Source organism: Xyrauchen texanus, chromosome 15 (genome assembly GCF_025860055.1).
Source record: "Xyrauchen texanus isolate HMW12.3.18 chromosome 15, RBS_HiC_50CHRs, whole genome shotgun sequence".
NCBI classification, from domain to species: domain Eukaryota; kingdom Metazoa; phylum Chordata; class Actinopteri; order Cypriniformes; family Catostomidae; genus Xyrauchen; species Xyrauchen texanus.
Window position 1 is genome coordinate 28,827,742 of NC_068290.1, and position 25,917 is coordinate 28,853,658.

At 42.4% G+C, this 25,917-nt stretch overlaps 1 protein-coding gene across 1 annotated transcript; it reads left to right on the top strand.

The window, feature by feature from the left end:
• Nucleotides 1–230: 230 nt before the first annotated feature.
• Nucleotides 231–19,888, top strand: LOC127656089 (solute carrier family 40 member 1-like). The gene is made up of 8 exons (XM_052144263.1): nt 231–333; nt 877–944; nt 1,066–1,225; nt 2,719–2,834; nt 3,175–3,301; nt 4,231–4,485; nt 15,061–15,726; nt 18,731–19,888. The coding sequence occupies exons 1-8, from the start codon at nt 231–233 to the stop codon at nt 18,988–18,990; spliced, it is 1,755 nt and encodes a 584-aa protein (XP_052000223.1). The 3' UTR covers nt 18,991–19,888.
• Nucleotides 19,889–25,917: the final 6,029 nt, after the last annotated feature.

Sequence of the window (25,917 nt, forward strand, 5' to 3'; positions counted from 1 at the left end):
TACTTGACTAATAATGTCATTTACTTACGTAGATCATCAAATAGTTGTTTTTGTTTGTTTTTAGTTGCAAACAAGTTTTTTAATGCAGGTGTACACAGTAGGCCTCCATGACAACCATGGCAGTAATAGATGCCTTCTTTAAACAGAGAACATAAAAAAGGGGGTTTGAGATTTTGTAAAATCATGTATCGACTCACTTCATTAAGATACAGTCTTGCTCTTCATGCAGGATGTCTCTTAGAACAGAGGGGTCCCAGTGTGATGGTGGTGTTGTGGAGTTTAACAATGATAATAACAGAGATTCACCTGTGATGAAAGCCAGGAGCATACCAAGTACGTTTCTTCACCTGCGTCTACTGTAACTATTCAAAACACTTTGAGTATAGAGGGAAGAATAGGGGGTTTTTATATCCTATGGAGGAGGAGATCTGAAACAGCTTCTTCAGCGGGAACTGGATGAACAGTCAAAGTAATATTTAATTAAACATAAAGACACAAAACACAAATGCACACACGGCAGCTGCATGTGCCTCCCTCTCTCTCTCTCTCTCACTCTCTTTCTCTCGCTCTCTCTTGAACTGCCACATCCCACTGCACTTATCCCTCCTCGGCTGATTAGCCCGATTGGGGGCCAGGTGTGCATATAGTCACGGCCCGACCCTGCCCTCCTCCTCATCACACAATTCCTTTAAATTGGAATTGTTTCACTGTGATAAAAATAGAAGCATAAAAAACATTGTTCATCTGCTTTTTAAAAGATGCTTAAAACACATCTGCAGACCTTGCATGTTCTTGCTGCCTTGCATGAAATTGTGTATTATTCTATAATAAAAGTGCATACAATATATAAATGTTCTGAGACCCTTTGTCTCTTAGGATCAGCCCTCATCTACCTCAAGGGCCCCAAGTTTCCCATCTATGTGAGCGGAGCACTATCTATGTGGGTAAGGAGCCCTTTCATATCTGCCATGCTGTGATGTTTTTCATGATGATTGGAAGACCATACAAAAGATGTGAAATATGACATCTGAAGTTTGATATCCTAAGTATGTTTTCATGTGCCAGGGTGATCGCATGTGGCATTTCGCCATTTCTGTATTTCTGATTGAGCTGTATGGGCATAACCTGCTGTTGACTGCCATCTTTGGACTTGTGGTGGCTGGATCGGTGCTCTTACTGGGAGCTTTGATTGGAGATTGGGTTGATCGCAATCCAAGAAACAAAGGTGAATGGCTTATTACCATGTACATATTTGCTTTCTGGAAAAATCACTGGGTTAGCCACAAATTATAATTTTCTTTGATTCCACTGAAATAACTGAAACTCTGTACGACATGGGTGTATTGCAGGAAACCTGTCATGTTCGAAACATGTCCGTTCTTAACAGAAATAAGAAATTACCTCAATTTTAGAACAATTCAATTATTTTTTTTTTTGGATAAAAGTTAATATATGTATTATTTACATAATTGCAGTATTAGCCACTGGCTAGTGAAAATCGAAGTCCCTTTCAAAGAAAGTCTGTCCACTTGGCGGCCCGACCCGCTCTTTTCTATGGATACAAGTGAAATAATAGTACAGATCCTATCTACTTGAAGACTAAAATCTCCAAGACGTTTGGACAAGATTACGATCAAAGAAAAATGTTCAAAACATGAACATATTTAAAATGTTAAATATGACAACAATTGTGTCATAAATTGTGCTTCTTCAGCTCAGATCACATTATCTTTAGGATGGTCCAGCTTATGTGCACGTACTTGATGATGTGACTGACAGGTGATGTCTGTATCTAAAAGGTTAATGGCTATTTTACCTGTTAGGCAGGACTTCCTTTTCTACAGCCGCCATTTTGGCTGTTTGAATTTCTCCAATTTAATGTAATACAAGTGCTCCAACTTGGGCTACATAGTATCTGTAAATATTCAGATTTCACTTGAAGTGATTGTGTAGTGGCAAAGTGGTGATACCAGTGATTGAGTTGTGTAGTGGCAAAGAAGAACTTTAGCACTTTTAGTACTTTTATGTATTTTCAGTGTTTACATACTTCTTGCACTACTTGCACTACAAAATAAAAAAAGAGTAAAGCAGAAGAGTGCGGTTAGGGATGCACCAGTATTGTTCAACAGCTGGATATAAATTTGAGGGCTTTAAAACCCAGCTTATAGTCATTTCTGCTGTGAAACTGAATGAATGTGCAAGCACTAATCTACCACGGCCAGCGCCCACTGTGTTTCATTATAGACAGACAGACTACAGGGCAACAAGGACAAAGTCATAAAACATATTTTATTTGTGAAGTGCAATGTGTGTGAGTCTTCAAAGAAGTTCTGGGGCTTGGAACAATACATTACTGGAAACGCCCGTTTCACAATGTATCTTTTAATATCCTTTCTGTTATTCACAGTCAGTTGTTGATTAAAAAAAGAAACATTAATTCTAATCACACATTGCACAGATGAGGTAAAAACAATCATGCAACTTCTCTCTCATTGTTGTTCGCCCAACTGTAAACACTTGCTTGCAGAACTGCCAGTACTCTTACATAGACAGTACCGTTTTAGCGTTTGTTATACATATCAATGTAACATCAATGTGAATACTTGTAAATTAAAACATGTAACAACATTTTGTAATGTAGTAAGTGTAATAAATGAATATTCAACCAGTATTTTTTCAAGCAATGTATCATAATCTCCTCTCTATTTCTCACTATAGTGGCCCATGCATCCCTGTTCATTCAGAATATCTCAGTGACCGTCTGCAGCATCGTGCTCATGTTTGTGTTCACCTACAAAAAGTGGGTTGAGGAAATTTGGGATGGGTGGTTAACTGTAAGTCCCTCAAACAAGTCCCTTGTTTGAAGCCTAAACTATACTATATATAAATGTGATGTGGCATTTGATCTTAAAGAGATAGTTCACCCAAAACAGAAAATTATCTTATACTTAACTTACCATCATGTGGTTCCGAACCTGTGTGACTTTCTCTCTTCTGTGGAGCTCAAACAGATATGTTCAGAATAATGTTATTCTTAGTTACATTCACTTTCATTGCACATTTTTATACCTATATGTTTGCTGTCTCACTGAATAGTCACTGCTGAAAATAAGCATCCCTGCTGTTATGACATAGCATACATAGTAACCTGTTGCATCACACAACTCACACAAGGTGGTTTGTTATATGGTGGTGATCATCCTGGCAGATGTGACAAACCTTGCCAGCACAGCTCTCACCATTGCCATTCAGAGGGATTGGATAGTGGTAATCACAGGCTACAACCGTGGTCACCTTGCAGGTAGGATCTTTATTTCTGTTCCAAGGGCAAGACCTTATTTGCATAATAGACAATGCTAGAAGTTATTTTTAAAAGGTGAATAGTGTAGTCTTCACCCCTTGCGTCATCAAACAGAATGGCAAAAATAAAATGTGTTTCCTGAACACTCTCTCCTACTGCCATTGGTCTGGTAGTTCCGCTCCAAACTCATGCCATATGTTGAGTTACGTATTGTGTCAGGCTGATCGGGATGCACAAACAAACAGAGCAATGTTTTGATTATGTTACAAAACCACAGTATTTACACTTTTCAGGGAAATGTAACTATTAATGGCTGATTTTATGAATGGCTGAAATTGTCTCTGCATATTAAACTGAGATATGACATTTTACAGCCTAGTTCAACAAATACAGTATAAATATTTATAAAAATACATGCATGTGAGGGCCTGGGTAGCTGAGCGAGTATTGACGTTGATTACCAACTCTGGAGTCACGAGTTCGAATCCAGGGTGTGCTGAGTGACTGCAGCAAGGTCTCCTAAGCAACCAAATTGTCCCGGTTGCTAGGGAGGGTAGCATGGGGTAACCCCCTCATGGTTGTGATTAGTGGTTCTCGCTCTCAATGGGGCACGTGGTAAGTTGTGCATGGATAATGGAGAGTAGCATGAGCCTCCACGTGCTGTGAGTCTCCACGGTGTCATGCACAACGAGCCACGTGATAAGATGCGTAGATTACCTGTCTCAGAAGCAGAGGCAACTGACACTTGTCCTCCACCACCCATACTGAGGTGAGTAACTGCACCACCACGAGGACCTACTAAGTAGTGGGAATTGGGCATTCCAAATTGGGAATTATAAATACATGCATGTTCCTTTGATAAACTCATTGCTTTATGAATTTTACAAGATCATCCTAAAAATTTGAATTTTGATCCCCTCCTAATGCAGGAATGAATGCAACAATGAGACGGATCGATCAGGTGACTAATATCCTGGCTCCACTGGCGGTGGGTCAGGTAATGACCCTGGCCTCTAATGTGGTTGGCTGTGGCTTCATCTTGGGATGGAATCTGGTATCCCTCATTGTAGAGTTCATCTTCCTTTCCAGGGTCTACCGTATTGTACCAGCGCTCTCTGTCAAACCACCAGCAATGGAACATCAAAGCTATTTAGAAAAGAAAAGAGAAAGAAAATGCTCCAAAGGTAAAGTGATTCTTGAGCATAAACTGTTAGTAGGTTAAATACAAATACTGATAATGGTTTTACATGATCAAAAGTCAAACAACTAATAAATATTTGAGAATAAATGTATAATTAATAGATATTATAAACCCTATGAAATGGTTTGAAAAAAACAATTTCTTTCCTGTGTTGATGTATTTCCTATTGAAACAGGACATATTGAAGGGCTCATCCTTAAATAATTTTATAAAAGCATTTTGTTATACAAAATGAGAATGAGCTCATACAATTAACAAGATCAGAATGAGTCATCAAATTTTTGGTCCATTTTTCCATAAGAGAAGACAATACATTTTACTCTGTACATCTACTAAAAATTTGTTTTTTTCAGCTTTGAGGAGTACCCTAACACAGGGGTTTTCAAACTGGGGTTCTGGGGCTGCAAGGTGGTCTGCGGAAAATAAAAAAATAAAAGTGTAAAAATTTAAGAAAAAAAAAGGTTTGACATTACTGACATTAGTATTACTAGGTTTGTAGTAAAAATATTTATTGAACCTTTAGCAATCACCTTTAGCTTGCTCAGTAGGTGTTAATAAGGCCATAATCTTAGTAAAGCTCCTTTGGAATAATATTTATTGTGAAAGCGCTATAAAATACATTTGAATTGAATTTAAATTTTTTTCTCTTACAGGAATAATCCAGGTTCAAAACAAGTTAACCTCAAATGACAGCATTTGTTGAATAATGTTGGTGGTGGTGGTGTAGTGGTCTAAAGCACATAACTGGTAAACTGGTAATCAGAAGGTCGCTGGTTCAATCCCCACAGCCACCACCATTGTGTCCTTGAGCAAGGCACTTAACTCCAGGTTGCTCAGGGGGAATTGTCCCTGTAATAAGTGCACTGTGAGTGTTACACCCCTGAAAAAGGGGAGAAATAATCACGAGAGTGATAGAGTCAGGTTTCCTCACTGAAAACTTTAGTGTTATATCATTTCAACAGTAATACATTTTACAGATCTACAGAAAATAGTAGCTTTATAGGGCTTATTCAAGTCACAACAGCATACTCTGTAATTCACTGGAACATAAAATCATTTTTCCAATATAACAGCTGTCAATCAAGCACAAAGTAGTTTTAGCTCAATAAACATTACTACATTTACCAAAAATATCGATAAAGTGCTTGAAACACATTATACAAATAACACAGCAAAATAGATATTATATAGGTATCTGTTAATTCACAATTGACATAAAATGGCGGCTGCGCTCATTACTAAGCTATTTTTATCTATAACCGAGCTAGGGCTCCGCTCACACACGCACATTTTAAACTCGGCAAACTTAACTCTCTCACTTACTCAAAATGTTACTAAAACACATCTTCAACACTCTTAACATGTTAAATCATCATTACATTTACTCAACTCAGTTTATTATCAACAACGCACCTGAAAAAGGGGAGAAATAATCACGAGAGTGATAGAGTCAGGTTTCCTCACTGAAAACTTTAGTGTTATGAGGAAAAGACCGCGATTTCCCGGAAACTTGGGTGGAAGACAAAAACAATCGATCACGCCAGCATAGATTAAGATCACTTTAGCGATCACAGATTAACACTTTACCCATAAATTAGGCACTGCAAAATTAATTAATCAATCTAACGTTTACATATTCCTCTATTAATTTTTACCCTTTGTACACATGTCAGATTTGAACTTTTTAACACATTTATATGAATTGACATTATATGAATTGTTTCAATCCCTATTCCTAGTAGGCTACTGGATGCATTGTCTTTTTAATCTTAGATACTTTAAGATCCTCACATCCTATTAATTGACTAAAACCCTTTTTGCCCATTACAAACAGCAAGTGTTTCTATAAACTGTCACATTCTCCCCGACAAAATAAATGTCGTCCCGACATTACCAACATTCATCTTAAACAGTCTCTTATGCACTGGACCTAGAAAATCATCTTCTGCGAGTCCGTACTTGAGCAGAGGTCAAAGGTCACAGCTCAAATAAAGTTAATGCATTATCCACAGTCCATATCTGTCGACCAACTGTATAAACAGTCCATAAACAGTCTTTTCTCATACTGTTAATTCAACAGTCCATCAGGCTCCATGATCTGTATGCATAGTCTGAAAATTGTCTCTTGCAACAGTCTGTGAATTAAATCAAACCTGTCATCCCTAGCATTATGATTGCTGAAGTCCATACATGCAGGGTGGCTGAAGGTAATATTGGTGTGGTGATGGCAACCACGGAACCAGTCCTGGTGCAGGGTAGACAGAGAACAATTGCGGTTGTGGCTGGATACTGTACAAGGAAGGCCTACCAAGCTGATCATAGGTGATACGTCTTGGAGGGTGTCTTTCTCTTTGTGGCCGCTGATAGGCTGGGTCCTCAGGTTCAGCAACGGTAGTTAATGAAGGAAAGGCCCTTGGTGGATCGATCATCAGGCAAGTTCATCTCTTCAGCAGGTAGGTCTTTAACGGTTGTTGTCCCCTCCAACTGCTTCTCAACAAAAAGCTGTGCTGGTAGCATATCAGGAACTGGCACTACAACTGTCTCTTCCAGTGGTGGAGGCCTGTGTTCCGACTCTCTCGCTGGTTCAGTGTATGTGGGGACCTGTAGCGGCTCATGATGAAGGTCATATTCATCCCCGCTGTCTTCATCAGAGTCGAGAGACTGTGATGCAGGCTGATGTCTCCTTTTTTCTTACTTGTGTCCTCGTTAGTCATCTCTGGTTGTGTCTCAAAAGGTAAGTGGTCACAGGACATGAGCAGATTTCTGTGCAGGACTCTGGAGCGGCCCCTACCCTTTTCTGGTCTCACTTCATAAATCGGCAGGTCTGAACCCATTTGTCTCACTACTGTGTGAATTGTATCTTCCCAATAGTTACGGAGTTTACCTGGTCCTCCTCTTGGTGTCAGGTTTTTAATCAGAACTCGCTCGCCAGGCTGTAGCACTGCACTCCTAACTTTGGTGTCATAATACTTCTTACTTCTTTCAGCATTTTTCTGAGCATTTTCATTTGCAATGGCGTATGCTTCCTCCATCCCTTGTTTCCATTTCTCCACGTAGTCTCGCTGGTTACTAGGACCTGCCTCTGTGCACAATCCAAAGAGCATATCAACTGGAAGCCTGGGTGATCTCCCAAACAGAAGAAAAAATGGTGAATAGCCGGTCACTTCACAACGGGTGCAGTTATATGCATAAACTAGTTTGTGCAGAGACTCTTTCCAATTTGACTTTTGTGTCTCAGTCAGTGTCTTTAACATTTGCAACAAAGTTCTGTTCATACGTTCCACTTGACCATTACCCATCGGGTGATAGGGTGTTGTTCTGGACCCTGCCATGCCACTGAGTTTCTTTAACTGATGGAACAACTGATTTTCGAACTCTCCCCTTGGTCATGATGGATGCGGACGGGGAACCCAAACTTTAGGGCAAAGTCATTGAAGATGAGATTTGCAGCAGTTTTTCCGGACTTTGACGTGGTGGAGTAGGCTTGCGTGAAACGTGTAAAATGATCAACAATAACGAGGATGTACTCGTATCCGCCTTTGCATCTGTCAAGATGGAGGAAGTCTATGCATACCAGTTCAAATGGCTGTGTTGTCACAATGTTTGTCAGAGGAGCTCTTATTTCATGGCTTGGCTTTTTCTGTTTGACACAGCTACAAGTTTGAGTCACATAGTGCTCAATGTCAGATTGCATATATGGCCAGAAGAAGCGGTCACATACTAGTGATACAGTGCGGTCAGTACCTTGGTGTCCCATGTTATTATGTAACTCTTTCATCACTTTACCTTTGTACTGCTCTGGTAGAACTAACTGCTTGCGGGCTGTAGTGATTCTATACAGAATGCCATCACTGTCTACTGTCAATTTGTCCCATTCTCGGAATAGGCATTTTGTCTTTGAACTGGATTCTTTTTGCTCCTTAACTGGCGGTTTGGAACCAGACCGTTTGAACTCGAAGCACCGGACGGATGACCGGATCAGATTCTTGTGCTCCTCTTATCTCATCTTTTGGAATCGAGCTGATTGATGCAGCGGTTGTCTCACCTTCAACTGATACTGACATAGATGCAGCCAAAAGTGACCAAGTTGCAACAGACTCTTTCTGTACCTCTACTGCTTGTATCGTGGCGGCAATAGTGTCTGGTGGAAGCTCTTCAGAACATTCTCTCATCAGTGACTCTACATCCAGTGGCATCCTCGACAAAGCATCTGCATCACTGTTCTCTCTACCTGGCCTGTACTTTATGGTGAAGTGGAAGTCAGCCAATTCTGCGACCCACCTGGAAGTAGTTGCGCTCAGTTTTGCAGTAGACAGAATGTAGCTGAGCTGGTTATTGTCACTGTACACAGTGAATGTCGGAGCATAGTATAAATAATCACGGAACTTCTCAGTGATTGCCCATTTTAGAGCTAGGAATTCTAACTTGCCAGAGTGGTAGTGATAGTTCTTTTCAGCTGCTGTTAAGGTTCGAGAGCCATAAGCAATGACCCTAAGCTTCCCATCTTGCTTTTGATAAAGAACTGCTCCCAAGCCTTGGTGTGATGCATCAGTATGTACAACAAATGGCTGAGTGAAGTCAGGGAAACCTAAGACTGGTGGGTGGAGCAAACAGTCAATCAGCTGTTCAAGTGCCTGTTGGTGCTGGTCAGTCCACAGGATTGGCTTGTTTGAGGGCACCACATGACTTACTTTCTTTGGTTTTGTTTTCCGTGGGTGGTCAGAAACTTTCTCTGAATCTGCTTTCAGGAGGTCATACAGACCGCTGGCCTTCCTAGAAAAGTCTTTGATGTACTGTCTGTGGTAAGTGAGTAAACCAAGCATTTTTCTGAGCTGGCCCACCGTCTCTGGTCTGATTTCTTTCAATGTTCTTACTGCTTCAAAATCAGCTGGGTCAACTTTACTGCCCTCCGCAGACACTATTCTTCCCAAATAACGGACCTGGGGTTTACAGAGGTCACACTTACTTGGCTTGAGTTTGATGCCATACTCTCTGAGGCGCTGTAAAACTATACGTACGTTATTCACATGGCTGTCGAAGGTTTTACTGAAAACTAGTGTGTCATCAAGATAAGGAATGCAGATATTATCCCGGAGCCCTTCCAGACATTCCTCCATACAACGCTGAAAAGCTGCAGGAGCATTCATGAGACCGAATGGCATGCGTATCCACTCATAGAGTCCCCACGGGGTCACAAATGCTGTCAGTGGTCTGCTTTCCTCAGAGATAAACCCCTGGTGATATGCTTTTCCCTGATCTAAGAGGGAGAACCAGGAATTACCACCTAAGCTGTCTAGGATGTCTTGGACCCGAGGGATTGGCTGGCGGTCGGGATGCGTCTTTCGGTTCAGCTCTCTGTAATCTATACACAACCGGAGGGTCCCGTCCTTTTTCCTGACGCACACAACCGGTGAAGAGTATGAAGAGTTTGACTTCCTAACCCAGCCTTGATCTATGAGGTCATGAAGGTAACCTTTCATCTCCTGATACAGTGGCCTGGGCACTGACATGTATGTGCGATTGACTGCCTCCGAGTCCTTCAGGGAAATAGTCATTTCCAATCGTTCAATGCAGCCAATGTCATTGTCTGATCTGGAGAAGGAGTGACACTCTTCTCTAAGCATTTGCCTAACTAACTCTCTCTGCTCTTCGGCTAAGTGACTTAACTCTACTGGTGGATCCCACTGTTCACTAAAATTACATGGGGCTTGAACGCTGGTATGATTCACTGTGGCTGAGGTGACAGCTTTTTCCAAGACTTGGGCAGGTAACACAGTCATTATGGTTTGTACGGTACCAATTATTGTGCGTCCTAGCAGGACAATGTCGTGGTCAGTGGGGTTAGAGACATCAAGCACAATGACTGGACAAGCACTTTTCCTGACTCTGACTAATGTGTCAAAAAACTCAAGTCCATCTGGCCACTGAGGGTTCAGGTCTGGCTGAAAAAGCATTGTCGTGTCCTCTTTAAAAGGCTGGGAAGCTACACGGCACTCAATCTGAATACTACTGTGTTTTGGTACAGCAGCCTTCTTTTCCTTTATTTTCACCCCATATTCATCTGTCTGTTCTGCACTAACAGCCTGTATGAAAGCGCTCACCTTGTTTCTTTTGAGGCTTGGAAAAGCTTTTCTCACTGTACTGTACCGTTTAGTCTTTTCGGTCATTGCCAGGATGTGCTCGATAACATTGAAACCTATGATGGGATGAGATAGGTGACAGCCTTTCATCACCAGCACTGGGATGATCAGTTCATTTGTTTGGTCGGTTTCAGAGGCTAGCCGAAAAGTTGTCTCAATCCATCCCAGGTACGGCATTTCAGTCCCATTTGCTGCAGTCAATCTTAGCTCATCAGGTGAGTCCAGGATTTCTGAAACATCCCTCAGCCTTGCGTTTGGGAGGGATTCCTCTTTCCATCGTTCATCAATGACTGAAACCTGAGAGCCTGTGTCCCATAGAGCTTGGAGGTGTTGGCGATTCAGGTGACACTCAACAAGGCACTGTCTACCGACTAGGGAGATTACCTTATGGGGGTGGCAAACCTGTGCTAGAAATGATAAAGAGTGGGCATTTTCCTCTGGGCAGGAAAGCTTTTCAGCGGGAGAGTCAATTTCCCGGTGAGTGCATGTTTTCTTATATTTGGTCCGATGTTGGTTTTGACATGTTTTGGAACAATAAAGTGTCCCTTTACATGATGAATATTGTTTCAGGTTCTCCATTGAATCTTCTCTGGCACAATTTGCACATTTCTGGGACTTTTCGATAGCTGTGGTTAACACTCGTCCCTCAGCGGTAACCCTTTCCCGTTTAAAGGAGCCTCTCTTGATGGTCTGACTCCCCGGATTTTACATCCAGCTTGAAAATGTTCTCCACTCCCACATTGGAAGCAGTGTGTGCAGCATTCATCTGTTCTGGCCTGCTGGCAGACAAAACACCTCCTTGTAGCTTGAGCAGAACGGTTTGTATACCAGTTAGGTGCATATTGATGCTGTGCAGGGTCAGATGGTGCTTGGGGCTGATTGTAGTTGCTGTAATACTGCTGCTGGGGCAGGGGTGGCTGGGGTTCCCTATCGGGCCTCCTAACTGGAGGTGGGGCATAAACATAAGGCTGCTGTAATGTCTCCTTAATCTGAGCTATCTCTGCACTGAGACCTTTTAGAGAAGCTACACCCGTCTTAAGTTCAGCTAACTCTGTTAATAGTTCTGCGGGTATCTTCGCTTTGACTTCCTTCACATAACACTTTGCAGATGGCGTATCTTCTGACTGGACTACACTGACAGTTGTAGAAGGCTGTGTGGCATTAAACCGCTTTTTGTTTCGGTCTTTCTATTTCATTTGCAACAGCAATGTTAAGCTTCTCTAACAAGACCTCATCTGACGTTTCACTATCTAGCAGGAGGGGCTGCATGTCTATCCTGATACTGTCACTCTGGAGACCTGTAAGGACGGTGTGTAAACACATGCGCTGGACCAGCGCCGGGTCATACTTAAGTCCTGATTCTGACTCCTGGGACGCAAACAGTACTTTCTGCCTCAGATCGAAGACGCGCATCAGGAAGCTTTGAGGGGTCTCCTTGCAATGCTGCGATTCAGAAGTTAGCTGTTTGTAAAGCTCTGTTGCGCTTTTCTCTTGAAAGTGGGAACGCAGGATGCATCGAAGTGTGGGAAGAGTCAGCTGGGGTTTACCTTCCAAGTAGCTGCAGAGCTGTGAGCCTGGAGAAATAGCCCTAATTACTGCATCTACAATCTCTACCTCAGGATAACCTCTATTAAGTCCATTCTCAATCTGATGGGCAAGGCTGGAAAAAATCAGTTTCTCTTTCTGGCCCGGTTCACCTATCTGCCCAGAAATTTTAAACTCTTTGCGCCAGTATTGACTGGGCGAGGGCTGCATGCTCACCTGACGATGGACAGGGGTTTGGGGCTGGTGCAGAGAATCACTGATCATTGCATTGACTGCAGTAATCTGCTCGGTTTTCACTCCTTGTTGTAAGGTTACAGCTCTCGGTTCCTCTGTTCTGTGATGTGTTCCTGTTGTTTCTATATCATGTTCCGTTTGCTCTGTTTTGCTATCCATGCCACTGTTCATCTCCGCCATTTTGTCTTGGAGTAGCAACAATTCCGACATGCCGTCATCTTCTAACTCTGCCAATTCCTCTCTTTCAATGAACATCATAATAAGAGTCATCAATGATATGCGGGATTTGTCTTGAACATTTCTTCTCTGTTCGCCTGATATGCCAAGAAAATCACATATCTCTAGTAAGTTGTCCTTGGTCAGGGTGTGCAATTTCCCTACTAACTCTCCCTGTACCTCTTCCAAGGTGGTTGTCATGGTGACAGGACAGGAGGGACTTTTACCATGCAGGACTTGAAACTGAACCAGATGGTCTTTACTGTCTCTGATGATCTCTTAATGGCCTCAGTTGACATGTACTTCACCACCAGAATCCAGGTCCCTTCGAACAGCAACACTTTCCTCCCTGCCTGGGTTGTTATGGGGGGATTTAGCTGGCTCTGAATTCAGCGACCAGTATGTGGCCACCGGACATCTGAACAGCAATCCCAGCCGGTGCCTCCAAAATGTTACACCCCTGAAAAAGGGGAGAAATAATCACGAGAGTGATAGAGTCAGGTTTCCTCACTGAAAACTTTAGTGTTATATCATTTCAACAGTAATACATTTTACAGATCTACAGAAAATAGTAGCTTTATAGGGCTTATTCAAGTCACAACAGCATACTCTGTAATTCACTGGAACATAAAATCATTTTTCCAATATAACAGCTGTCAATCAAGCACAAAGTAGTTTTAGCTCAATAAACATTACTACATTTACCAAAAATATCAATAAAGTGCTTGAAACACATTATACAAATAACACAGCAAAATAGATATTATATAGGTATCTGTTAATTCACAATTGACATAAAATGGCGGCTGCTCTCATTACGAAGCTATTTTTATCTATAACCGAGCTAGGGCTCCGCTCACACACGCACATTTTAAACTCGTGAACTTAACTCTCTCACTTACTCAAAATGTTACTAAAACACATCTTCAACACTCTTAACATGTTAAATCATCATTACATTTACTCAACTCAGTTTATTATCAACAACGCACCTGAAAAAGGGGAGAAATAATCACGAGAGTGATAGAGTCAGGTTTCCTCACTGAAAACTTTAGTGTTATGAGGAAAAGACCGCGATTTCCCGGAAACTTGGGTGGAAGACAAAAACAATCGATCACGCCGCATAGATTAAGATCACTTTAGCGATCACAGATTAACACTTTACCCATAAATTAGGCACTGCAAAATTAATTAATCAATCTAACGTTTACATATTCCTCTATTAATTTTTACCCTTTGTACACATGTCAGATTTGAACTTTTTAACACATTTATATGAATTGACATTATATGAATTGTTTCAATCCCTATTCCTAGTAGGCTACTGGATGCATTGTCTTTTTAATCTTAGATACTTTAAGATCCTCACATCCTATTAATTGACTAAAACCCTTTTTGCCCATTACAAACAGCAAGTGTTTCTATAAACTTTCACATGAGTCGCTTTGGATAAAAGTATAAATGCATAAATGTAAATAAATGGCCAAATGCATAAATGTAAATGTAAGGTCGATTACCGCAAAAATGATTTCGACTAGTTTCTACTTTTCTTTAAAAAAGCCAAAATCGAGGTTACAGTGAGGCACTTACAATGGAAGTGAATGTGGCCAGTTTTTAAAGGCAGAAATGTGAAGATTATAATTTTATAAAAGCACTAATATTAATTTATCTGTTAAAACTTGTGTATTTTTCAAGCTGTAAAGTTGTTAAATTAAAAGTTTTTATGGTCATTATAATATTGTAGGTTTTTCAATATTACGTCGTCATGGCAACAAAGTTGTAAAATCACTTACTAATAAGGTTAGTAAGTGATTTTTTTTCCACACAAAATCATGTTAACCTGCATACTGTTTATGTCTTGTTGCTTTACTTTTTAAACAGTGATTATTGTTACGTTTACAGATTGGCCCAATTCACTTCCATTGTATGTAACCCAGATTTCTGCTCTCTTTAAAAAAAGAGGAACAAGTCCAAATAATCTTTTGTGGTAATAAATATTATGCAACAAATGCTGTCAATTGAGCTTAACTTGTATTGAACCCGGAATATTCCTTTAAAGCTTCTATACAAACACCAACAGTTGAAAAACACTATAAACTTATTTAAAAAATATCTTTACAATGGAGTAATTTTTGTATACATTTATTTTTATTTACATATATTTATGAACAGCGGTCCCTCACAAGGGGATCTTCATATTGGGTGGTCCAAGGCATCTAAAAGTTTGAAAACCCCTGCCCTAGCATACAAATGGCCTCAAAGCTAACAGACATCAACTAAAAGCCACAAAACTTCCAAAAAAATATGATTTCATGTGGTCTTTAATTTGTAAGCTCTCTAAATATGTTACTATTTTTTCTGCTATCTCTGACTGCACAACAATGTATGATGACCAAATATATAATTCATCATCTTTTATTCAGGTATGACCTCAGTGTGTCCAACTGCAGCCATCTCTGAAGAGAGCACCAGCAGCTTGCATTTACAACAGATAACCAAATTACCAGTGTGCTTCCACCGCCTGTGTGGGCTCCTCAGCACCTGCCGAGAGGGATGGAGGGCGTATTACAAACAGCCTGTTTTCCTCGCCGGCCTGGGTCTAGCCTTCCTCTACACGACAGTGCTGAGCTTTGACTGCATCACCACTGGCTACGCCTACACCCAGGGCATCAGCGGCTCGCTGCTCAGCATATTAATGGGCGTATCAGCTGTAGCAGGGCTTTTGGGCACTTTGCTTTTCACAAAGCTGCAGAAAGCATGTGGCTTGGTCACCACTGGGGTCATTTCCAGCTGTCTGCATCTCGGCTGCCTGTTGCTTTGTGTGTGCTCTGTGTTTGCCCCCGGCAGCCCCATGGACCTCAGCGTGCTAAATATTTGGAATTCATTGGATGTTGGCGGGTTGACTAGAGGTCACCAGAGGCATGGATACCCACTGCGTGGAGGCAGCAACCAGCCACTACTGCCAGACCGCTCCTCCAGTCACTGGACCAATAACACTGTGCTATTTGAAAATGCACCAGCAGTGACCGAACCTGAGTCTTATGCCTCCATTATCTTGCTGTTCCTTGGAGTCATTACGGCTAGAGTTGGTGAGTAGAAGACTGTTTACATTTTAAGTATGGTTAGACATTTACCTTCTTACATGTATGTTAAATTGTAAGTAAGCAGTGCTGGGTAGATTACTTCTGAAATGTAATCGGTACTGATTACAAAATACGCCATTTAAATTGTAATCCGTTACATAATCTAATCTAATTTAATTTTTATCAATAATCTAATTGTTATTTTGACAATTAAGAATTTGAATTAGACTTTTATAATTAATCTTTTAAAGCAATGAGAGAATGTCTTTAGATACAGTATGAAGTAGATATGTATGATTTGTACCTCCTCATTATTATTTATGAAAAGGTGTGGCCTTCACCTAAAACAGGTACTTTTTGCCATCCTGAAGCATGGACCACAGTGCATTTGCGTGGTACAAAGGAACAAAGTTGCATGTCACCAACTCCTCTGAAATGTTTGTTTGCAAAATTCTTTTTTACACATGGTGGACAGGCTCTTGTTTGAAATACATTATTTTCGATGCAGGGTACAAATACAAATAGTTTGGTATTTATTTGTGCATTAATTTAGAATCTAAATTTAAAGCAGAAATCAAATGCCATGTGTGTATTTGTGAATTGTACTATGTACTTTCAGTGTAGTGTATCAATTTCGGTAGCTACGTCACGTGCACACATGGCTATGATACATAGTTATATAAAATACTTAATATTTAGAGAACAGACATTATGTCCATATATACAATTCAATAGAAATATGCCTAAGTTACAGAAGTACAGAAGTTAAATGCTAAGTACATTTGAAGTAAAACAGAATATTCAATGGGAAACAAAGCAAAGCCAGACTCAGATTTTATCCATCTGGATTTATTTGGATTATGAGAGGATGAAGCTGGTTAGGCTAGGATATGCAAGGGGTAATGTAGCCTAAGCTGGCCATTATCCTACTTTTTACATGGCTACTTATCAAAGAAATAAACAAATGGACACAAAATCTTGCTGAGTTGAAATAATTGATATTATGTGAAGAAGAAAAAAAATTTGACCTTGAAGAAGAAATTAAAAACATAAAACTAGCAGTTTTGACTGCAGAATGCTGTAATTGATTCCTGATCTGAGCCATGTAATAATAATGTCCAGTATGCTGCCTTGATTTCATCACCAGAAAAGAAAAGTTTTGGAAAAGACAGTTGTTACAATTAAAAGATTGTGAAAGATTATATATAAAAAGTATATTTTGGCATTTTTTAGGCACTTTACTCATTTAGTCATAAGTAGAGGAGACAAAATGATGAAAGATCAGGGAATGGGATAGGGAAATGATGCGAGTTGGACTCAAAATCGCATTACCTACATCAGGGCTACTGTGAAACATGCCAACTTTTATTATGAAAGTAATAAGGTCTATTTTGATTTCACGTTAGCTTTAATGTACTTACAGAGTTACATTGTTAGCATTAATACTATTTTGATTGCATTTATATTAGGGCTTTCAATCTATTAAAATGTTTAATCAAATTATTTGCATGATGTGTCAATTAATCAAATTAATCACAATTTATTTAAGAAAGGCCTCCATTCCCCCAAATAAAGATCATTTAGTAGATAACAATTTAAATAATTATAAATACATAATAAATATTATAATTCAGATACATCACATATATACATAATAAAATACATCACATCATATTTATATAATGTGACGAGGCAGGCAAGGAATGAGGATCTATACACAGCTTTATTAAAGAAAACACAGAATAAATCAAAACACAAGGAACCTAGCACAGAGCATAACAAAACATGCAAGAACTGACAAATAACTGGGGGAAACAAGGGCTTAAATACACAAGGGAACAAACAAGGGAACGAGGAACACCTGGGGAAACAATCAGGGAATGAGAAATAATCAGGGAGAACCAATTCTAAAATGAAACTACAAAGAACTACAAAAACCTAACAGGAAACAGGAACTAAACAAGAACTTCAACATAAAAGCACAAAAACAAAAGACAACAGGGCATATATGACACATAAATTGTGTCAGCAGACAAACAAAGCATTTAGAAGTTTTCATATCATTACATATATAATCCTAATACTGTCTTAGTTCCATCTGCACTATTTTTAATTGTTGGTCTATGTTCTAATTTGTCAGATGCTCTTTGAGTCCCTAGTCATTAGCACAATATGTTTTTAGGATGCTGTGTCAAAATAAATGTAGCTGAAAAACACATCTCGGGAATCCTGCATTCTGTTGTGCTCCGTCCAGCTGTCGAGTGCATTATCCGTGGAAGGGTTTGTTGCCTGTTGCTCTCGTTGTTTTGACGAGGAGTATTGTCTGTACATTTGGAGCGCTAACTGCCACCTTCTGCCACAATTTCGCAAAAATATCAAGGTGGTACATCAAGCTTGAATGGCTTTGATTGTAGGAACATTCTTTATTATGGAATTTATGTACTGGTTGGGGTAATGATTAATTGTGTTATTTATTTTTTAACGCAATAGTTTTCAGATAAACTGCACTAAAATGTGTTAAATCGACAGCCCTAATTTAAATCCAATATTTTTTATTATGGATGCTATTATTTTAAGTGATAGCGAAAGTAATATAAAAGACTTTTAATGGAATAGTTAATTGAGAAATGAAAATTCTGTCATTATTCACTCACTCACACACACACACACACCCCACACACAAACATGTATATAAAATTTCTGTATGTGATGAACGGATTGAAATTGAAGTCATTGTTCACTAATTATCTTCCCCTCTGCTGCAGCTCTAAATTAAGTATTTCAGCTATGGAACAGGGGGGAAGTCATCTTGGATTTGAGAGAATTGTTTGAGAACAATTAGTATAGGTTTAGTATTCCTTAAATAAAATACTAATCAGAAATAAATAATAATCAGAATAGCAAATGGATAATTGCACAGTAAATGGGTATAGTTGATGTGACATTTTAAGCAGTAACACACACAGTAGGTTAGAGATCCTCCCACTGATACCTGTCCAATTTTTTACAGGTCTCTGGTCCTTTGACCTGACAGTGACACAGCTCTTGCAGGAGACGATATGTGAATCAGAGCGTGGGGTGGTCAATGGAGTCCAGAATTCAATAAACTACCTGATGGACCTGCTGCACTTCCTCATGGTCATTTCTGCACCTCAGCCACAACACTTTGGCATCCTTGTCATCGTCTCTGTCCTGTTCATTTTGACGGGACACATCATGTACTTCCGGTACGCCAGGAAGGCTAAGAGGAAACAACACGCAAACACATAAGCAACATAGATATACATGCAGACTTCGCTGTTGCACAGACTCTGTCACCAGTTTGTGAATGTGACTCCAACCCTGCGCTGTGCCATAATTGTTTGCTGCAGCAATTCTTGGATTCACACAAAATTGCTTAACTGCTGAAAAAAAAATAAGCTAAAACTAGGGCAAAAATCATCATAAGATGGTCTAAGCTGGTTGGTTGGCTTGGTTTAGAGGGGTTCTGGGCACTTTACTGCAGGTCAAGCTGGCAGTTCAGTTTAAACCATCTGAACAATAGCTTGGCTTGGCTGTGAGACAATTTTATGCCATTTAAAACCACCTAATACCAGCAAACAGGTTTAGGCTGGTTTAAGCTACCTTTCTTACCAGCAGGGGATATAAAAAAGATGTCACTGTGAGCGCTGCATAAGAAAAGTGTGGCAGAAGCAGCTCAGTACTCAGGTGAAAACGACTATGAAATAGCGCCTCCTGCAGTCAAACAAGGGAAACGCCTTCATGCTTATAAAGCGCCACTAAGCCAACATTCACACTGAATGTTAATAAATGTTATAGAACGCACAGTATTTCAACACGAACATAGCTGACACAACACATTTTGTATGGATTAACACCTAAGCAAAATCCTTTCTTGTAAGCCTTTTCAATTTTGTCCCATTGCAGCCAGAAACAGCATGCTGACAAGCAGATGTTACCAGCAGAATATAATGAAACATCATTAAACTGAGCTACAGTATATTATAAATCATACAATTGACAGGCAAACAGACAGACAGTCTACCTTTCACTTATACTGTCAAGATTACATGGTTTGGGATTAAAGCACACAAGCAATAAATCTCGTCCAACAGAAAGAGAACATTCCTCTCTAAAATGCTTCTTAAAGCGTTCTCAATAGTCAGCCCTTTTTATTTTTTTGTGCTTTTGACTGACTGATTTATTTCTTTTTAGTTTCACTATTAAAAATGAGTAAGTGCCTGTCTCCTGTTTATAAGTATTGTGCCATGGTCATTAAATTCACTATTACTTTCTTTGAGTTCAAAAGGGATGAAGACAGAATCTTACCTCAGCACTTAACTGTTACATTATGTTTTGAACTCTAGTTTGAACTTATTTGTGAAAGCCAACTGTACAATTCACATATCATTATTAATTCAATGCTGATGTGTTATGTTAAATGTTGTTTGAGGTATCTTTCAGTGTTAGACAGTTCAATGACGAACAATAAAAGTGCTTTCAGTAGATAATGGACTAATTGGGTTAATCTGTTTCCTTAAAAATAGCCAATGGATAATTGAAAAGTAAATGGGTAGATGACATGACATTTTAAGTAATTGATAGCGACTCGGTTACTAACGTAACCTCGGTTCCCTGAGAGGAGGGAACGACTATTGCGTAAGTAGCTTACGCTATGGGAAAACTCAGTTTCTCGAGAAATACTGAAGTCTTTATGTAAAACGCATTGCAGCTGCACAGCAGACAGTGATGAGCGAGGCAGCTCGGTCATTGGCTGTGCTGCGGCAACTGCTCGAACCAGTGACGGGGCGACTTAGAACGCGCGACCAATGGGGGCGCATCCCGCATTCGCACGCTCAGAGCCTGCTGAAATTAGCATATGAGGGCTATATAATGAACGTCCCGTCATGCCAGTTCTTTTAGGTTCAATCGACTGAAGCGAACTGACCAAGCACAGACACGGCAGCTTACGCAATAGTCGTTCCCTCCTCTCAGGGAACCGAGGTTACGTTAGTAACCGAGTCGTTCCCTATCGCGAGGTCTCTCCTATTGCGTAAGTAGCTTACGCTATGGGAACACCATGTAAAACGCCGTGCGTGCTGACATCGCTCTATAAAGCCAGAGGCAGGTGCCTGAGCCTTAAAGCAAAGTGATATTCCACGAGCCGGCCAGCGGCGAGCTATATAGTGGGGTATGACAGGGCACCCTTGCCTTCAAGGTGGGGCGCTCCTTGTACAAACACAAGCACATATCTCATGTACTGAGCTTTTGTGTACTGGTACGCATAATAAACCCTCTAAGTCGGTCAGAGACGGACCTTATAAGGGAGGAGATGATGCCCAGCATATACATACTCCAGTTCATTCCACAGTCAGACTGATAGAATGTTGGAATGCAGTGAGGGGACCTGTAGGTTATAAAACCTGATAAATGTCGAAGGCGAGGCCCAGCCTGCCGCCGCACAAATATCTTCAATGTGTATCCCACTCGACCATGCCCACGAGGAGGCCATGCTCCTCGTAGAGTGAGCTCTGACGCCTAAGGGGCATTGAAGGCCCTTGGCTCCATAAGCTAGCGCTATAGCATCCACTATCCAGCGCGATATTCGTTACTTTGAGACAGCGAGACCCTTAGTTCGGCCGCCAAAGCATACGAATAATTGTTCCGTCTGTCTGAATAGGGCAGAACGTTCCAAATATACTCTGAGCGCCCTGACCGGGCAGAGTAAATTTGCATCACCTTCGTCTGCTTAGGACGATAGCGCTGCCAGAGATATCACCTGTGCTCTGAAGGGTGTAGAGAGCACCTTAGGAATATACCCGTGCTTTGGCCTAAGGACAACTCTGCAGTCGTTAGGTCCAAATTCCTTGATGACCGCGCGTGCAGGTCGCCCACTCTTTTAACTGAAGCGAGTGCCAGCAAGAGCGTGGTTTTGAGCGAGAGCTGCTTGAGGTGCACGGTTCGGAGAGGTTCGAACGGGGCACCTTTGAGTGCGTCCAGGACCGTGGCCAGGTCCCAGATCGGCACCGAAGGTGGGCGAGGAGGGTTCATCCTCCTAGCGCCTCTTAGGAAACGAACGATCAGATCGTTTTTTCGTAATGAATGTCCTTTATCAGGATTGTGTGACGCCGCTATGGCAGCCACATAGACTTTGAGTGTGGAGGGTGTGCGGCCCGCCTCCAGCAGCTCCTGCAAAAAGGCGAGTACACTTGGTATCTCGCACGTTTTGGGGTTCAAGCTCTTGGTATCACACCAGTCACTGAACACTTTCCACTTTTGGGCATACAAGCGCCTCGTAGAGGGGGCTCGCGCCTCAGTAATGGTTTTCAGAACTCCACTGGGGAGGTTCTCGGGAACCCGTTGAGGGGCCATGCATGGAGGGCCCACAGATCGGGGCAGGGATGAAGAATCATCTCGCTGGCCTGTCCGAGGAGGTCTTGCCTCAGCGGAATCGGCCATGGGGCAGATTGCATCATCTGCACCAGCTCTGGAAACCACGTCTGGTTTTTCCAGAGTGGGGCTACCAGGAGCACTGCACATTTCACCTCCCTGATCCGACTGATGACCTGAGGCAGCATCACGATCGGGGGAAAAGCATACAAGGGGCGGCTCGGCCAAACTTGGGCGAGCGCGTCCGTGCTTTTGAGAAGAAGAGAGGGCAGTGCTGCGTTTTCCTTGGAGGCGAAGAGGTCGACCTCTGCCTCGCCAAAGGTTCGCCATAACCACTGAACCGTCAGAGGGTGGAGAGACCATTCTCCTGGGAGAACTTTGTCTCTGGATAGCATGTCCGCTCCTTGGTTCAGGACGCCTGGCACGTGCGCTGCCCTTAGCGAGCGCAGGTGGTGTTGTGACCATAGGATGAGCTCCCTGGCCATAGAGTGCAGGGAGCGCGACCTGAGTCCACCTTGGCGATTTATATACGAAACTACCGTCATGATGTCCGTTCGGACCAGGACGTGTTCGTTTTGCAGGTACGGAAGCAGGGCTCTGAGAGCCAAGGCGACCGCTTTCATTTCCAGACAGTTTATGTGTAGGCGCTTTTCCGGGTTTGACCAAAAGCCGGAAACAGGCCTGCCCTCGTAAAGGGCCCCCCATCCTATTTTGGAGGCATCTGTCGTGATCATTTTTCTCTGCGTATTCACGCCCAGACTCACGCCGGTTTGATACCAGTTTATGGCTTTCCAGGGCGTCAGGACTTTTATACAGCCGTGATTCGCGCTGATCAAAAAGTGGCCCGAGCGCCACGCGTGAGTGGGGACACGGCTCTTGAGCCAGCGCTGGAGAGGACGCATGTGCAACAATCCTAGCTGGAGTACAGCTGATGCCGAGGCCATGAGACCGAGCATTCTCTGAAATCGTTTGACGGGGGCGTGCGCGCCCGTTCTGAACGATGTTGCAAGGCGTCGAATAGAGAGCGCGCGCTCTGATGAGAGGCGCGCTGTCATCTGCACTGAGTCTAGCACTATTCCCAGAAAAGAAATATTCTGGCTGGGGGATAGCATGCTCTCTGCAAAATTTATTCTCAGACCCAGGCATTGTAAATGGCTGAAAGTCCAAGATCTGTGTGTCATTAACTGAACCTCTGATTGTGCTATGATTAGCCAATCGTCGAGGTAATTCAGTATCCGCACTCCCCGCTGTCTCAGGGGGGAAAGTGCCGCATCCATACATTTCGTGAATGTACGGGGGGCCAATGATAGGCCGAATGGTAGTACTGTGTACTGGTATGACTGTCCCTCGAAAGCGAATCTCAGAAAGGGCCTGTGGTGAGGCGCTATCGGGATGTGAAAGTAAGCGTCTTTCAAATCCACTGATAGAAACCAATCCCCGGGGCGAACTTGCGCGAGGATATGTTTGGTTGTTAACATTCTGAACGAGCGAATCATTAACGCTTTGTTCAGATGTCTGAGATCCAGGATGGGGCGAAGGCCACTGTCCTTTTTCGGGATGAGAAAATAGCGGCTGTAAAAACCCGCCTCACTCAAAGAGGGAGGAACAGTTTCTGTAGCGCCCTTCTCTATCAGTTTGAGCACCTCGGTGCGTAGAACATGTGACACATCTTTCCTCACTTTCGTCTCGACCACCGCTGAAAAGCGGGGTGGTCTGCGAGCGAATTGAAGTGAGTATCCGTGTTTTATTATGTTCAAACCCCATTTCGGCATGTCAGGGATTTTTTCCCAGGCTTCTGCTCGCACAGATATGACGTATGGGCCCCGCCGGCAAATCGCTTTGTGCTAACACAGAATCTACGGCTCTCAGAGGTGCAGGTGCGCGCTGAGCAGCCGTATTGAGTGCCGAGTGCAGAGGTGCGTGTGAGAGTACAGGCACATGCGCTATTTCCGAAATGCTCACAGCATGAGTCGGAGAGGTGCTTGAAACTGTATGAACAGTGTTTTGAAGTGGGGGTGCATTAATCATTATGGGCACGCGCGCCACATTCATAAAGCTTTCCGCATTTAGCGGGGAGTTTCTTAGCTCGCGCATTGCATCTGTGATGTTTGCGGCATAGCTGTTTGAAACTGTGTGGGTAGCTGTGTGTAGGGGTGCGTGCAATCACGGCAGGCACAGCGCTACACTTATAGCACTTCCCGTTTTTACTGGGGAAGTGTTTATAACTGTGGGAACAGTGCTTGTGTGTAGTGGTGCATACATGACAATAGGCACACGATCTACATTTTTGAGACATCCAGCCTGAGCTGGGGAGGTGTTTGGCACTGTTTGGACAGTATTGATATGTGGGAATGCGCACTTTAGTGTGGACATGTGAACCCTTAGTGACACAGGCAGAAAATGACTCTTGGTGATTTCTGTGTGTCGCCGTGAAAACGGCGTCTGATTGCAGGTGAGCGAGTTTTATGACTGGCCCATTGACTGCTGTATAGACATTTCCAGCCGCCTGTAAGGGGACTGGGTAATGTTTTAAATGTTTGCGAGGGAGCGGTCCGGCATTTGCGAGACACGTACTCCCTCTCTTTCTTCCTGCTGCTAGGAAGACTTACGAGGCTCTGTGTTCAGGGTGATTCTGGGTCGAGGGCCTCGTTGCTCCTGCGGCTTTCTTCGGCCAGCGGAACGCGAGCGGCGTCGAGCGTCCTTTTCAGGTCTGCTCTTCGGCTGGGAGACGGGCGGCTCTGCCCTGGCTCGCTGCTGCTGCTGGGTCGGTTTTTGAGATGAGCTGGAGCGCTTAGGCAGGAAGTGATGCATAGCTTGCGAATCCTTCCGCGCCTCAGTGAAGCGCTCCGTGAAATCTCTCACCGTAGGTCCGAACAGGCCTAATGAGTGCAGCTTCTGCGTGGTCCAGACCCAGGCAGCGAGTGCCGATGGTGTGCCGATCTCCATTGGAAAGAGGGCCTCTGCACGAGGCGCAGGCTGAAGGCATTTGAAACAACGCCTGGAAAATAACTCTTTTACTCTTAAAAGCGTCGCGGGGGTGAACGCTTGTTCAGTAAAGGATATGCGATGCGCGCCGGATGATCCAAAAATCCGGAGGATCCAGCGAAGAGAAGGTCTTCGCTGAAGGAGATTAAATCTAAAAGAACTGGCATGACGGGACGTTCATTATATAGCCCTCATATGCTAATTTCAGCAGGCTCTGTGCGCGCGAATGCGGGACGCGCCCCCATTGGTCGCGCGTTCTAAGTCGCCCCGTCACTGGTTCGAGCAGTTGTCGCAGCACAGCCAATGACCGAGCTGCCTTGCTCATCACTGTCTGCTGTGCAGCTGCAATGCGTTTTACATAAAGACTTCAGTATTTCTCGAGAAACTGAGTTTTCCCATAGCGTAAGCTACTTGCGCAATAGGAGAGACCTCTCGATAGGGAACAGCATCTTGCAGTGCAATAGGCTATACTCGATTGAAACCTTGTGTGTGTGTGTGTGTGTGTGTGTGTGTGTGTGTGTGTGTGTGTGTGTATGTGATATATATATATTACAATTTGATTTTGAATTTGAATTACAATTATCTTGTAATTTATTCACCTCTCATGACATCCCTGATGTGTATGACTTCCTTTCTTTTGCAGAACACAAACAAATATTTTTTTCAGCTCTGTAGGTCATCAAAATGCAATTAAATGGTGGCCAGAACTTTGATGGTCCAAAAAGCATATAAAGGCATCATGAAATGAATCCATATGAATTTAGTTGTTAAATCCACAGATCAATATTGAAGTTATTTTTTACTATAAATTCTCCTCCCTGT

Coding starts and splice junctions, on each gene's coding strand:
- LOC127656089 (XM_052144263.1), top strand. CDS start 231: ATGTCTCTTAGAACAGAGGGGTCCCAGTGTGATGGTGGTGTTGTGGAG. Junction 1,226..2,718: donor TCGCAATCCAAGAAACAAAG/GTGAATGGCTTA, acceptor TTCTCACTATAG/TGGCCCATGCATCCCTGTTC. Junction 3,302..4,230: donor CAACCGTGGTCACCTTGCAG/GTAGGATCTTTA, acceptor CTCCTAATGCAG/GAATGAATGCAACAATGAGA.